The following is a 15110-nucleotide window of genomic DNA, read 5'->3' as shown; positions in this document are numbered from 1 at the left end:
TACAGTTCGGAAAGCTTTACTTGCAGAACTCAAACTTCATTCGACTTCAAGCAATAAATTTACATCCAGTTTGTTGCATAATATACTGATGCCGGCATAGGTGAGATGTCTTAGATTATGAATATCTTCCAGAACTAAAAATTAAAGCTCTGTCTCTTCTCCATTTCAGCCTCCATTAGGCTGAGGCTGTTCTACCAGAGAGAGGGAGTAAAACATCCATTCTCTTCAGTAGCTTGAGAACAAAGATACAGTCCTCCCAAGATAGAAGACCACAGAGTAGCATGTGCTTGTAACACATACATATTTCAGGTGTTTTAAACATCATGTGACTGAGCCACGTAGATATACTCACTAATTATTAACTTGTTAGGTTCTCCTCACAGTTTTCTTTCACTTCAATGGAAATTTTCATGCCGTGCTTCACAGTATACATGCAGACACATTATAGTGTTATTTTCCATTTCAATGTTCATTCAAGAATTATACTTCACAGTCTGGCATTTAGAAGCATTCAGAAAACAGCACGGATCTGAGATAGAAATCTTCAGTTGTTTTCCATTTTGTAATTTATACTTTTAGCTTTAGGAGGGCTGTCCTTGCGTACCCACCTGCCCATTTTAACTCACACAGGTGGGTGTGGAAGGAGGGATGGATTTGACAAACTGGAGCGAATCTTGCTCAAGTCCATCATTCCAGAGCCGATATGAGGTTGTGGGTGCCAGTATTGGATAAGGGCTGGTGTGATCCATGTTTACATCTTGACTGCTGTGGATCTGATTGGTTGACCGTGATCCAATCACATGCATCCACACACCCTTCCACCTTCTTCACGGGGTTGTTATGACGACAGTGTGAGGGAAAGAACTATGTATGCTGCTCCCTTGAACTCCTTGGAAGAACACCCATCAGCCTCGGCTGGCAGGGGCTGATGGGACTTGTAGTCCAAAACACCAGAAGCGAGTTAATAAATATTTTATGGAAAACTGATTTGAAATTCACAGCATGCTGTCTGTTGAAAGAAAATTATATGGAAATGATGTACCGTTGGTATTTAATACCAAGTATGTCAGCAAAAATATATGACAGGTACAAATACAGTGGTACCTCGGGTTACAGACGCTTCAGGTTACAGACACTTCAGGTTACAGACTCCGCTAACCCAGAAATAGTACCTCGGGTTAAGAACTTTGCTTCAGGATGAGAACAAAAATCACGTGGCAGCAGCGGGAGGCCCCTTTAGCTAAAGTGGTACCTCAGGTTAAGAACAGTTTCAGGTTAAGAACGGACCTCCAGAATGAATTAAGTTCTTAACCTGAGGTACCACTGTACCTGCTGGAAATGTAAAGAAAAAGAAGGCACCTTTTACCATATGTGGTGGACATGCAAGGTAATAAAAGAATTCTGGGAAATGATATATAATGAATTGAAAAAAAAATGTTTAAAATACCCTTTATATAAAAAAGAGGCTTTTCTATTAGGAATTATAAGTGCTGAAATTCCAAGGGAGCAGAAAATACTTTTTATGTATGTGACAACAACTGCATGGATGCTGTTAGCTCAGAGATGGAAAGAAGATAAAGTCCCAGCAGAGAAAAATGGCAAATGACGCTGTCAGACGATGCCGAAATGGCAAAACTGACCAGAAAGCTCAGGAACTAGGAAGAACAAAACTTTAATCAGGAATGGGGGAAATTTACAATTTACCTTAAAGACTGCTGTAAGCAGTTGAAAACATTAGCAGGGCTGCAATAACACTTGTAACAAGAACTGTGAACACAATGGAGTTATAAAAAACTTGGATTATTTAAAAAAAGGTGCAGTAGAAAAGGTTTATTAACAGAACCCAGGGAGGGGAAGAAGTCCAGAGATTCAGGAGACCGTTGTAACTTTGGGTGTGTTGTGGTATGATTGTAAACTTAAATATGTAAAACCAAATTTTATTTATATATATATATGAAGTGAGTTAATAAATACATTTTAGCTTCTACATCAATTTGGCATTCATTGTTTCAGTGTGTTTCCGAAGTACTGCTTCAGCAGGTACCAGCTGGTGGCCCAGGGGGGAATCTCTTAAAAAGCACCCAGCACAAACTCTTCCATACTGTTGTGTAGTTTAACTGTTTCCAGACACAAGCTATAGCACCAGCTCTAATCAACAGCGTGTGTTTTGAAAAGACCTTTCAAAAGGTACGTGTGCGTAGATAAAGGTATCCAACAGCACTTTGCACAAGCTTGCTCCATATCCCTTTGGGGACTGGGATTTAGTTAATCACTAAAATAATATATGTGTAACTGTGATTTAACAAAACCGGGGTTTTATTTATGTGGCAAAATGTTTCAGCTTCAGCCTTTGTCAGACACGTTCTTCCGAAACCCTTTTTCCTCTGTTTTGTTAATCACAGCAATGTGTTTTGAGTGCACACAAACATATACAGACAAGTTTCAGTGCATTTTTAAAGCCTGTGTTTTAACAAAGCTAGCTAGGCGCAGCGTTAACTTTGGCAATTTGGGAGTGTAGCTGTGTAAGAAACCTACTATAATACAGTGGTACCTCGGGTTACATACACTTCAGGTTACATATGCTTCAGGTTACAGTCTCCGCTAACCCAGAAATAGTGCTTCAGGTTAAGAACTTTGCTTCAGGATGGGAACAGAAATCGTGCTCCGGTGGCGCAGCAGCAGGAGGAGGCCCCATTAGCTAAAGTGATGCTTCAGGTTAAGAACGGACCTCCGGAACAAATTAAGTACTTAACCCGAGGTACCACTGTATAATAAACCAAAAAGGAAGACAAGGAAGACTGGTGGGATAAGACATCAACAGTTTCCATTGTCCATTCCTTGCTACCTTCCCATTTGATCAGGAGTTGAGTGCCCTTTTTCAGGGTCATTTTTTTGCCCATCATTGTTCCATCCTGTTTTATTTGCACTTTACCCATCTGGCAAAACAACTCACAACAGCATACACAGGGTAATCCAGTTTCAGAGAAGCTTGCTCCAAGGACATATACTAAGCTTCATTTCTGATAAACAGCACACTGAAGAGGTGCCTGTTCCAGAGGGGTGACCCTGAACCAGCTCAAAAACTGCCTGCCTTCCTTCCTTCCTTCCTTCCTTCCTTCCTTCCTTCCTTCCTTCCCTTTCATTCATCTTTTTTTTTTTGCAATATTAAATTTATTCTATGTTTGTTAAATTTAACTCAGTCATTTTTAAAAATTTACTGACATGCTCTGCATTTTTTTTATATTTGTATTTCGATGTTTTCAGTGTTTGCTGTAAGCTGATTTGGGCACAGCTTGTTGTGACGTGGGGTGTGTGATTTCAGCTCTCTAATAACACTTCTTTATTAAAGCAACAAGACTGGGGCCTGAGGAGGGGAGAGCTACATTTATAGGGACAGGGAACTAGCTAGAAAGGATACATTTTGGAGGGAACAATATCAGGCAATCACAGTCCTGCCTTTTGGAGGCAACCAATAAGACAGAGGATCCAAATACAGCAGCTTAAATGAACCAATAGTAGCTGTACCCTCTGGAACCAAAAGGCAGTTACTTTACCCTAATGCAAATACAGACAATAATAATACAGATATAAAATCCTTTGACTCAATACACAACACAGCTCATGGTGGAAAAGCAGCAAATCAGACCCTCCACATGTCCCTATTTTCCAGGGGTGTCCTTGATTTAGAGAAGCCATCCCAGTTTCTGATTTGATCCTTAGGATGTCCCCTTTTTCATTGGAGAAATGTTGGGGGGTATGGAGTTATCCGGCCCCTGAGCCACCTGAAGGCAATCCTGTATAGGGACTTTCATTTAAAAAAATGTTTAATAATGTTTTATACAGTGGTACCTCGGGTTAAGAACTTAATTCGTTCTGGAGGTCCATTCTTAACCTGAAACTGTTCTTTACCTGAGGTACCACTTTAGCTAATGGGGCCTCCCACAGCCACCGTGCCACCACCGCACAATTTCTGTTCTCATCCTGAAGCAAAGTTCTTAACCCGAGGTACTATTTCTGGGTTAGCGGAGTCTGTAACCTGAAGCGTCCGTAACCCAAGGTACCACTGTATGTTGGAAGCTGCCCAGAGTAGCTGGGGCAACCCAATAAGATGTGTAGGGTTTCATGGAATGGGACGTCACTATTTTCATCATAGAAATGTTGGAGGATATGGCGTATAAGTGGGGATGCAGGTGGTGCTGTGGGTTAAACCACAGAGCCTAGGACTTGCCAATCAGAAGGTCGGCGGTTCGAATCCCCGCGATGGGGTGAGCTCCCGTTGCTCGGTCCCTGCTCCTACCAACCTAGCAGTTCGAAAGCACGTCAAAGTTCAAGTAGATAAATAGGTACCGCTCCGGCAGGAAGGTAAACGGCGTTTCCGTACGCTGCTCTGGTTCGCCAGAAGCGGCTTAGTCATGCTGGCCACATGACCCGGAAGCTGTACGCCGGCTCCCTCGGCCAATAAAGCGAGATGAGCACTGCAACCTCAGAGTCGGCCGCAACTGGACCTAATGGTCCCTTTACCCCTTTACCTTTTTTTATGGCATATAAGTAAACTCACTCAATAAATTTTATCCTTAAAATTCGTGATCCCAATTCCCACCTGGCATTGCCAACTTCCTTTGATCTCTTTGTGGAAAAAGCCCATCGTCAATCATTATCAGCTCATCTCTGTTAAGGGGGTCTCAGCCCAGCACCGATCAAGATTGAACTGCTTGCATCCCAATGGGCTCATGTCTCTTAGGAAACCAAGCTCAAGCCTAGTTGGCCTTGGCTGCTTTTCAAGGCAAGCTGCTGTCCTCCTACTCTTTCCGCCATGGCGAGGATTGGCTTCAGGGACACCACTCAGGGAGAAGGGATGTGTCAAAGGAAGCAGGGATTTGTCACCTAGCAACACACCTGGTGTAGCCCAGAGCTAATGGCCTTGGACAAGAAATAGGAACCCATGGCCTAGGGAAAAATCTCTAGCCACTTCATTTGTTTTTTGTTACTGCTGGCAGCAGGAGATGAAAACTGGTTGATTTCATCTTGAAATGCAGATTACATTACCTCCAATATGTCCTGTTTTTTTCCAGAACACTTGTGGGGTATGAAATTAGTTTTTTTTTATTATCCGCCAGCACCCCCAGCATTAATTTGATCCCTATCTCAGGCCTAGACAGGACTGGCCCCACCAATAGGCAGAGTGAGGTAGCCGCCTCAGGCAGCTGATCTTGGGTGCCCTGAAGAGGCAACAGGTTTGGGGGGGGGTTTTGCGATTTAACTTCTTGTAACTTTATAAATTAAATTTTTATTGAGAAGGTTTCAAATATGAAGAAATAAAGTGATGCAAAGGAAAAAAGGGGGGATCTAAAAAATGTGTAGAAAGAAGCAATATACTAATACAGTGGTACCTTGGTACTCAAATGGCTTTGCTCCCAAACAAATCGGCTCCCAAATGCCACAAACCTGGAAGTGTTCTGGTTTGCGAACTTTTTTGGAAGCCAAACGTCCAATGCAGCTTCCGCTTGAGTGCAGGAAGCTCCTGCAGGCAATTGGAAACTGTGCCTTGATTTTTGAACGGTTTCGGGAGTCGAAGGGACTCCCGGAATAGATTAAGTTCAAGAACCAAGGTACCACTGTATTTACAATATATGAGAAATGCCCTAACCCATACATTCTCATATAAATTTGATATTATTATCCTAATACATATGTAAATTTTAATAGCCTGCTACATTTTGCATAAACTCATTCCATATATTGTCATATTTATCCAAACAAAGTCTACGTCTGTAAGCAGTCTATTCATTAGTTGCAAGTGTTATCATGTTGTCAATCCATTTATTAAAGGGGGTCATATATTTATCCTTCCAGTTCATCAATATCAGTCTCTTGGTTACCATTAGAGCGCATAGAATCCATTTTCGTTGTCCTGTTGTTAACTTCCACACAATAGGTAGACAGTTCAGAATAATGTTCTCTGCTGAAAATTTCAGCTTTTTCTGGATGGTCAAAATTATACAATCCAGCACTTTCCCCCAAATTTAGAGCATTGTACAAAGATAAGTTTCAGGGAGAATGTGGGGTTTTTTTTGGGGGGGGGGTTATTGTGTTGTTGTTGTTTATGGAAGTTGTGGTTTTATATTTTGATTTAATTCTGTGTACCGCCCCGAGACCTCTGGGTATAGGGCGGTATATAAATTCAAAAAATAATAAATAATAAGGGAGGCATTATTATAACTGTACATTTATTGCCAGAGAGTGGAGAGGGGGATTGTGGGATTCACTTCCTCAGGCGCCAATAAAACGTGGCTGGCCTGAGGTACTATATGTATTGTAGGACAGGTGGCATTTGTGGCACTGCTTCAGGAAACTAAATGTTTTCAACGGGCCCTGGGCCTAGAACCTGCTGTTAACCTGCTGAGCTTTTGTCTGTCATGAGCAGTGGCGTAGCAGGTGGTACCTGGTGTGGAAAATTTCTTGTCACATCCCGCCCCCCATTGAAATCTAGTTGGACTCCCAAGAGACTGCGATCTACTCACAGTAAAAAAATACAATCATACCTCAGGTTACAGACACTTCGGGTTTCGGGTTGTGCATTGCGCCGAACCCAGAAGTACCGGAACGGGTTACTTCCAGGTTTCGGCGCTTGCGCATGCACAGAGGTGCTAAATCGTGCTTTGTGCATGTGCAGAAGCACCGAATTGCGACCCATGCATGTACAGACGTGCGGGTTGCTGGTTGTGAACGCTGCGGGTTGTGAACGTGCCTCCCGCACAGATCATGTTAGCAACCCGAGCGTCCACTGTACTGGCTGTGATCTACCCATTGTCATCATTGCCAGGAGTGGTTGAGCTTTTTGAGGGAGGACTCGTAATCTGGTGAACCGGGTTCAATTCCCCGCTCCTCCACATGCAGCTGCTGGGTGACCTTGGGCTAGTCACACTTCTCTGAAGTCTCTCAGCCCCACTCACCTCACAGAGTGTTTGTTGTGGGGGAGGAAGGGAAAGGAGAATGTTAGCCACTTTGAGACTCTTTCAGGTAGTGATAAAGCGGGATATCAAATCCAAACTCCTCCTCCTCCTCCTCCTCCTCCTCCTCCTCCTCTTCTTCTTCTTCTTCTTCTTCTTCTTCTTCTTCTTCTTCTTCTTCTTCTTCTTCTTCCCGTCATCTCCCTGCCTGCCTGCCTGCCTCCTCCATGTCAAAGCGAAGGGGGAAGGCCGCTGGCAAAGTGGCGCAACTCCCCCCTTCTCTCGACAGGTGTGCAGCATGCTGAATGTCACTCCCCTCGGTGATGACACCCAGGGCGGTCCGTCCGTCCGTCCCGTCCCCACCTTGCTCCACCCCTGGTCATGAGCCCTGTGGAGACACCTTGGCGGGACCAGTTAGAGAGGGAGGAGGAATGGGCGGGAAACGGGAAACGGCTGGGATTAGACTCTGGAGATGCCCCCAGCAGGCAGGGGGAAGTTGACCCGGACCCCGGGGAATGGGCAAAAGGACAGTCAGGGCCGAAGCCCACCTTGGGGCCTTCAGGCACTTTGGGCATCATATTACATTGCCATGGCCTTTAAGGCTCTGAGACCCTCCAAGTTAAGGTTGCCATATTTCAAAATGTAAAAACCAGGACAGCCTGGTTTTTTTAAGGAGGAGCTTTATTATTATTATTATTATTATTATTATTATTATTATTATTAACCACCGAAATTGTTGAGCTTCTTAAAAGAAAACCCGAAAATTATTTAGCTTTTTTTCTACAAAAACGCCACAAAAAAACATGAATTTTCTGTTGCCTTGCCTAAGATGCAGGACAAAGCGCCACATTTCGGAACTTCTCTTTGGCCTTTGAAATCCTGGATGTATGGCAGTCCTACTGCAAGTGTCCCTATTTTCCAGGGACGGTCCCGGATTTACAGAAGCCAACCAGGTTTCTGATTTGATCCCGGGAAATACCCCGCCTTTACTTAGGAGGTCCCTATTTTTCATCAATTCGCCGAAGAATTGATGCTTTTGAATTATGGTGCTGGAGGAGACTCTTGAGAGTCCCATGGACTGCAAGAAGATCAAACCTCTCCATTCTGAAGGAAATCAGCCCTGAGTGCTCACTGGAAGGACAGATCCTGAAGCTGAGGCTCCAGTACTTTGGCCACCTCATGAGAAGAGAAGACTCCCTGGAAAAGACTCTGATGTTGGGAAAGATGGAGGGCACAAGGAGAAGGGGATGACAGAGGACGAGATGGTTGGGCAGTGTTCTCGAAGCTACCAGCATGAGTTTCACCAAACTGCAGGAGGCAGTGGAAGACAGGAGTGCCTGGCGTGCTCTGGTCCAGGGGGTCACGAAGAGACAGACACGACTAAACGATTAAACAACAACAACAACAACAACAACAACAACACATTTTTCATTGGAGAAATGTTGGAGGGTACGGTAGGACGTCCCTTATTTTCATCAGATAAATGTTGGAAGGTGCTGTTCTTGGCTGAATGGAAAGGAAGCGCCGAAAAACAGTGCTTCCCAAGAGAACAGTGAAAGTGCCTTTTTGGCGTTGTTTGATGCTGCAACCTGCTTGGCAACCAGATATCATCACATCCCCCTTTGCTTTGTCCTTGAGGCTTCTGTGGGTTGGGTGATGGGAGGGGGAAGACCTTATAAAAGGAGGTGCAAGGTAAGGGGCGGAGGTACTCCGATCCAGGCCAGCCCAGGAGACGAGATGAAGTTGATCCAGGTAAGTGTAAACGAATAAGGCGCCCGCTCAAGCAGAACATGGGATCAGTGTGCGGTTCTTGCTCATTCACTGCTGAGGGAAGCAACTTTAGAATAGCATGAACTGTTTATTGAGGTTGCAATGCAATGGTTACTGCTTGGGTTTTTTGAATGCAAGATGGGTTAAGCATTTCAGGGAGCGCGACGGCAGCAAGGGTATCGTGCAAGCTATGGGCAAACCTTTCCCAGATTTGCAGAAGCTGTCCCAGTTTCTGATTTGATCTTGGAATGTCCCGCTTTTCCTTGGGACGTCCCTATTTTCATTGGATAAATATTGTAGAGTATTGGGGTTCGTCACACCCCCCCAAGCCAAGGAGATAAGTAACTATACAACCTTTAGAAGACATCTGAAAGCAGCCCTATATAGGGAAGTTTTAAAATGTTTAATTTTTTAAAACGTTTTTATACATGTTGGAAGCCACTCAGAGTGGCTGGGCAGGGTATAAACAAATAATGATGATGATGATGATGATGATGATGATGTTCCTTTTTTCACTGGAGAGATGTTGGAGGGTATGCTTAATAATAATAATAATAATAATAATAATAATAATAATAATAATTTATTATTTCTACCCGGCCCATCTGGCTGAGTTTCCCCAAATGAGTTTTAAAAACAATGAGTTTTAAAAACAATACAGCTCCCAAATGAGTTTTAAAAACAATACAGCGTTAAATATTTAAAACTTCCCTAAACAGGGATATAGTGAAAATATAGTGAAAAAGACACTAGCAGGGCTAAGGGAATCTTAAGGTTTACAGAATTACAAATTTTTGTTGAGGGAAAACCCCCCAGGAGGCAATTCCCTGCCCCAATCTCAGTGCCCTAGAGTATAGCTGGCGGCGTGAGATCCCAATCCGGACTTGGTTTCGGGTAAGACAAAGGAGGCAGCTGAAAACCGAAAAACAGTGGTAACAGCTAGTGGAATGCCCGTTTTCTGCCCAGAGCAGCTGCATTGATCCTGGTCTCCTCCCATCCTGCAGGAGTGTGAGCCCCGATTTGGAGGTGGGTACCCGTGGCATGTCTTGCCTCGGGCGTCAAAATGTGTTCACAGTGGAATGCTGCTGCTTCAAATGTGCAGGTGGTGCCTCGGTTTTGCCCTTGTAGAACTTGGCAGGGAGGAGAGCCCAACCATATTTTTCGCTCTATAGGATGCACCAGACCACAAGACACACCTAGTTTTTAGAGGGGGAAATCAATAAAAAGCCTGTCCGCTTCTCCCAGAGCTTCTCGGAGCTGCAGGGGAAGCCTGGGTCCCCCCCCCCCGCCAGCCCCAAAAAGCAAAGAAGCCAAGACAGCGAGCGGGATGGCTTCTGCCATAGCCGCGCAACCTCTCCAGCCGGGAGCTAAACCTCTCCAGTGCAGCTAAAGAAGCGTGGCTAAAGAAGCCAAGGCAGCAAGCGCGATCCATCCCGCTCGCTGCCTTGGCTTCCTCTTTAGCCTTGTGCAACCTCTCCCGGCTGGAGAGGCTGTGTGCGGCTATGGCAATTCCCCCACCTCCCGCAAAAGCCCACAGGAGCCGCACACCCTTTAAGGAGCGCACGGCTCCTGCGGGCTTTTCTACAAGGTCAGTCCCTTCTCCCTCCTGGGGAAAAGCCCGCAAGAGTCGCGTGAAGCTTGTGTGCAGCTCTTGGGGGCTTTTCCTGCCTGCCTCCCCCCTGCATTCGCTCCATAGGACGCACAGACTTCTCCCCTTAGTTTTTAAGAGGGAAAAAGTGCGTCCTATGGAGCAAAAAATACGGTAATTGGTTGTGGTATCAGAAAAACTGCTCCCTTTCCCTTATGGCAAGGTTTCCCAAACTTAGGTCGCCATTTAGTTTTGAACAACAACTTCCACCATCCCTAGCTAGCAAGACCAGTGGTGAGGGATGATGGGAATTGTAGTCCAAAAACCGATGGAGACCTAAGTTTGGACAACACTGCCTTATGGGGTATTCCAGAGCCTGTATAGAGTCCTTAGGTGGGTTCCCTATCAGTAGGAGAAAATCTGTAGCCTTGCCATTCCTTTATGATGGTAAATACTTAGTTCCTGAATCTCTTACACATATTGATAGTGTGCTCAGCTTAGCAGATACTTCCCAAACTGTATTTGAAAAGGGAGGTGCAAGCCCCTACAGTCAAAAAGTCAATTGGAAAGCTTATTTGGGAGAGTCAAAATGGCTTCAGGATTGTTCTCCTGTACTATAGTCATACCTTGGGTTACAGCCGATTCAGGTTGCGTTTTTTCGGGTTGCAGACCACCGAAACCCGGAAGTACCAGAACAGGTTACTTCTGGGTTTCGGCAGTTGTGCAGGCACAGAAGCGCGAATTGCAACCTGTGCATGCGCAGGCGTGGGTTGCGAACGCTGCGGGTTGCGAACGACCCATCCAACCCCTTAAAACCACCATGGCAACAATTTCACCAACACCTGGTATAGACATCAGACTAGCCTCGCTCTCAGACTCCTCAATCCCTGCTTCTCACCTCTCCCTCCTTTTACAACCAGGGAAAGACCCTCTTGCTGGCAGCCTTCTTCCTGTTGGTGGCTACCCCCACCGCCAGCCACAGGAGCAACGTGGGCATCGCCAGCAACACCCCCGCCTGCCGCCCCATCAATGTCACCATCGCGGCCGAGAAAGAAGACTGCCTCGTTTGCATGCCCATCACCACCACCATCTGCAGTGGCTACTGCGAGACCAGGGTGTGTATGTGCGCGCTTGTGTGCATATGTGGGGCGTTGTGAAGCGGGGGAATGGGGAATGCCATCCTAGGAAGCCAGGCACCCATTTGAAGCTCAGAATTATGCAGTATTGACCTGAGTGGAGCACGTGTTGCTAAATCAAGGCAGCCCACCAGATGGCGCTGGCACTCCAGCTCCCATCGGTCCTGGCATCAAGTGCATCCGATTGGGCAAGCTGAGAGAAAAACTCACCTGCCAGCTCTGTGGCGGAAATTTTAATAGCTGAAGGCACCTAAATAATAAATAATTTTTTATTTATACCCCGCCCTTCCCGGTTCAGAAAGCCAGGCTCAGGGCGGCTAACAACAAATTTAAAACACTTAATTGTAGAAGCAGCATAAAACACAGTATAAAAACATGAATAAAAATAAAGCTCGAAGTTCAGAAATCAATTTGGGGGAAATCCATCTAATAAGCATTAGTCACCAGGGCTAGCTGGCTGAATTAGTCCTACTTGGGCCAGCGAGGAGGCCAGGGGAGAATTAGCTGTGGGGTCTCAGAGCGGGTAACCTTCATAAAAGGGGAGGGGGAGGGAAGAGAAGGGAAATAAAAGATCAGGCTGAATTCAAATTAAAGGCCAGGCGGAATAGCTCTGTCTTACAGGCCCGACGGAAGGAGGTTAAATCCTGAAGGGCCCTAGTCTCATGGGACAGAGCATTCCACCAGGTCGGAGCCATCACTGAAAAGGCCCTGGTGGAGGATAGTTTTCCTTAGGGCCCGGGACCTCCAAACTATGATTATTCATGGATCTTAAGGTCCTCTGCGGGGCACACGAGGAGAGGCGGTCCCGTAAATACGAGAGCCCTAAGCCACTTGAGGAGCTTGTGGAGACCAGGGGAAGGCACTGAGGAAGGGTGCATCCTGGGAAGTCAGGAAGAGAGGCCTGGAAGGTTCCATTCAGGGGCTGAGCCTAAAGTTCCCGATCCCTGGTCTACACAATTCGTCTTTCTTGAAAATTAGAAGGCACACAGGTGCACTCCTTTTTTAGGGCTTTAGCACTGAACCCCAAAGTGAGTAAGCATGTCACTGTGCCCTCCAAAAAGCAGTGCTAAGAAAAGGGCAGATGAGAATTTTGTGCTGGCACTATGCCTCAAAAAAAAAGAAAAGAAAAGAAAAGAAAAGAAAAAAAGGTAAAAGGATGCGGGTGGCATTGTGGTCTCACTGAGCCTCTTGGGCTTGCTGATGAGGTCGGCAGTTTGAATCCCTGCAACGGGGTGAGTTCCCGTTGCTCTGGCCCAGCTCCTGCCAAATGAACAGTTCAAAAGCACGCCATTGCAAGTAGATAAATAGGTACCGCTGCGGCGGGAAGGTAAACGGCATTTCCGTGTGCTGCTCTGGTTTCTGTCACAGTGTCCCGTTGTGCCAGAAGCAGTTTAGTCCTGCTGGTGACATGACAGCGGAAAGTTGTTTCTGGACAAACGCCGGCTCCCTCGGCCTGAAAGCAAGATGAGCGCCGCAACCCCATAGTCGCCTTTAACTGGACTTAACCATCCAGGGGTCCTTTACCTTACTATGCCTCACCGTCTGTGTTTGGGGTTGCTAATTACATTTGGCTCAGCCACAGCCAATGGCCAGGGCTGAAGGGAGTAGCAACCCAGAACTTCTGGAGTGAAGTTGGGAAAGGCTGACTTATGGGGGAAAGAACACAACTGTCCTTAAGAATGGCCTGTTCTGAGGATCTCTGTACCTGCAGGATGCGGCAGGCGTTGGGAGCCCATCCCCGTGCCAACCTGTTCCATGCCTGCTCTGCTCAGTGAGGAGAGAGGCGTAATAGGATGGAATTCAAAGGTGCACTCAAGGCCAGGCCCATATCTGACAGTGTGCTAACAGTGGGCAGAAGGCCGAGCCAGTGTGTCAGTCAAGGGTGTTGTATTGGGGAAACCTGGGTTCAAATCCAGGGTGGCCTCAGGCCAGGCACTAATAATAATATATTATTTATACCCTGCCCATCTGGCTGGGCTTCCCCAGCTACTCTGGGCGACTCCCAACAGAATATTAAAAACACGATAAAACATCAAAACTCACTCTCAGCCTGACCTTCCTCACAGAGTTGTTGTGAGGGGGGAAAGGGGGAGAATCATGTAAACCACCTTGGCTTCCTTGGAAGACAGGAGGGATAGAAATATGTTAAGTGTGGCACTGTTAAAGGTTGATTTGTTTCGTGAAATTCATACACTGCTTGATGGTTAGAAAAGAACTCAAAGTTTATGAAGTTCCCTGTCAGGTTTTTCATTTTGGTTGCTGCCCTGCTCCTCCTATGTTAGCAAGGGCGAGTCAGACATGTCTATAACTTCCCTTTATTTTCCTCCCTGCCCGGCGACTTCCTTTACAGGAGATGTTGCTGAAGGATGAGCGAATCGTCTTCAACCAGAGAGTCTGCACCTATAGGGAGGTCCGCTACGAGACCATACTGCTGCGCGGATGCCCAGCAGGTGTCGATCCGATCTTCACGTACCCTGTGGCTGTCAGCTGCCACTGCGACCTCTGCAAAGTGGCCTCCAGCGACTGCACTGTTCAGGGCACTGGGCCAAATTCCTGTAGCAACCCAAACCCCTTTGTCTAAATGGAGGGGGGGCAGCTAATAATAATGGTCCCGGGCCCTAAGGAAGTTAGATTGGCTTTAACCAGAGCCAGGGCCTTTTCAACTCTGGCTCCAGTCTGGTGGAACGCTCTGCCTCACGAGACCAGGGCCCTGCAGGATCTGATTTCTTTCCGCAGGGCCTGTAAGACAGAGTTGTTCAACCTGGCCTTTGGCTTGGAGCCAATTTGATTCCCTCCCTCTCTTTCTTTTTTCTTTTTCTTCTCCTCCTGCGAGGAGGCTACATTTTAATGTTTCAGTATTTTAATGTTGTATTTTAATTTTGTTTTTAAGTTGTAATCATTCAACTTGTTTTTATTATTGCTTGTAAGCTGCTCTGAGCCTGGCCTTGGCTGGGTATAAATAAAAATTAATAATAATAATAATAATAATAATAATAATAATAATAAACGCCATCCGGAACCAACAGCAGCACATGCATCTCTGTGAGTGATTCAGTCGATAGGTACAAAGAACTCAGGAGTCCTGGCTTCTAGTCTGTTTCGCTTGTTCTCTGTCCATTCTGTTTCCCTTTCCACTCCTCTCTAACAGGGCACACCTTAGCTTTCCTAAAGAACTCTTGAGCTCCAGTCTCCTCCTCTCTCTTAGTTTTCGCCCACAATAAACAACATTAACTCCTAAAAAAATTGTGGTTCTTAACCTCCTTCCTCAAGCCACTGTTATCCACAGAACTAGATTTCTGCACTAAGAAACCTTAATATTTCAGAAAATGGGCAACACAACAGGCAGTCTGAAAACTGGCTTGAATGCGTACTGCAATGTTTTGTGCAGTGATAGTGGAGAATGAAAGTTAGGGACACAGGATAGTTCTGTTTTTGGAGGGATAGTCAGGCTAGTAACTTGAAGGAAAAACAAAAAATATTGCAGCACCTTAAAGACTAACAGAATTATTATAGTGTAAGCAAACTCCCATCATGCACGTATTCAAATCAGAAATCTCTGCCTGAGAAACTTCAGGTCATGGAATCTAATACAGTGGTACCTCGGGTTACATACGCTTCGGATTACATACGCTTCAGGTTACAGACTTTGCTAACCCAGAAATAGTA

General features: G+C 45.8%; 1 protein-coding gene across 1 annotated transcript; it reads left to right on the top strand.

The window, feature by feature from the left end:
• Positions 1 to 8652: 8652 nt before the first annotated feature.
• Positions 8653 to 14367, top strand: LOC309328248 (lutropin subunit beta-like). The gene is made up of 3 exons (XM_081838316.1): positions 8653 to 8702; positions 11229 to 11423; positions 13795 to 14367. Exons 1-3 carry the CDS (start codon positions 8688 to 8690, stop codon positions 14023 to 14025), a joined length of 441 nt encoding a protein of 146 aa, XP_081694442.1. The 5' UTR covers positions 8653 to 8687; the 3' UTR covers positions 14026 to 14367.
• The last annotated feature ends 743 nt before the right edge of the window (positions 14368 to 15110 follow it).

Source organism: Podarcis erhardii (genome assembly GCF_964252035.2).
Source record: "Podarcis erhardii genome assembly, chromosome: 13".
In the NCBI taxonomy this organism is placed as follows: domain Eukaryota; kingdom Metazoa; phylum Chordata; class Lepidosauria; order Squamata; family Lacertidae; genus Podarcis; species Podarcis erhardii.
The sequence above is the reverse complement of the archived record's forward strand: the minus strand, read 5'-3'. Positions and strand labels throughout refer to the sequence as shown.

Excerpts from the sequence above, each read along its gene's own strand:
- LOC309328248 (XM_081838316.1), top strand. Across the intron at positions 11,424-13,794 it reads GTGGCTACTGCGAGACCAGG|GAGATGTTGCTGAAGGATGA; the intron begins GTGTGTATGTGC and ends CTTCCTTTACAG.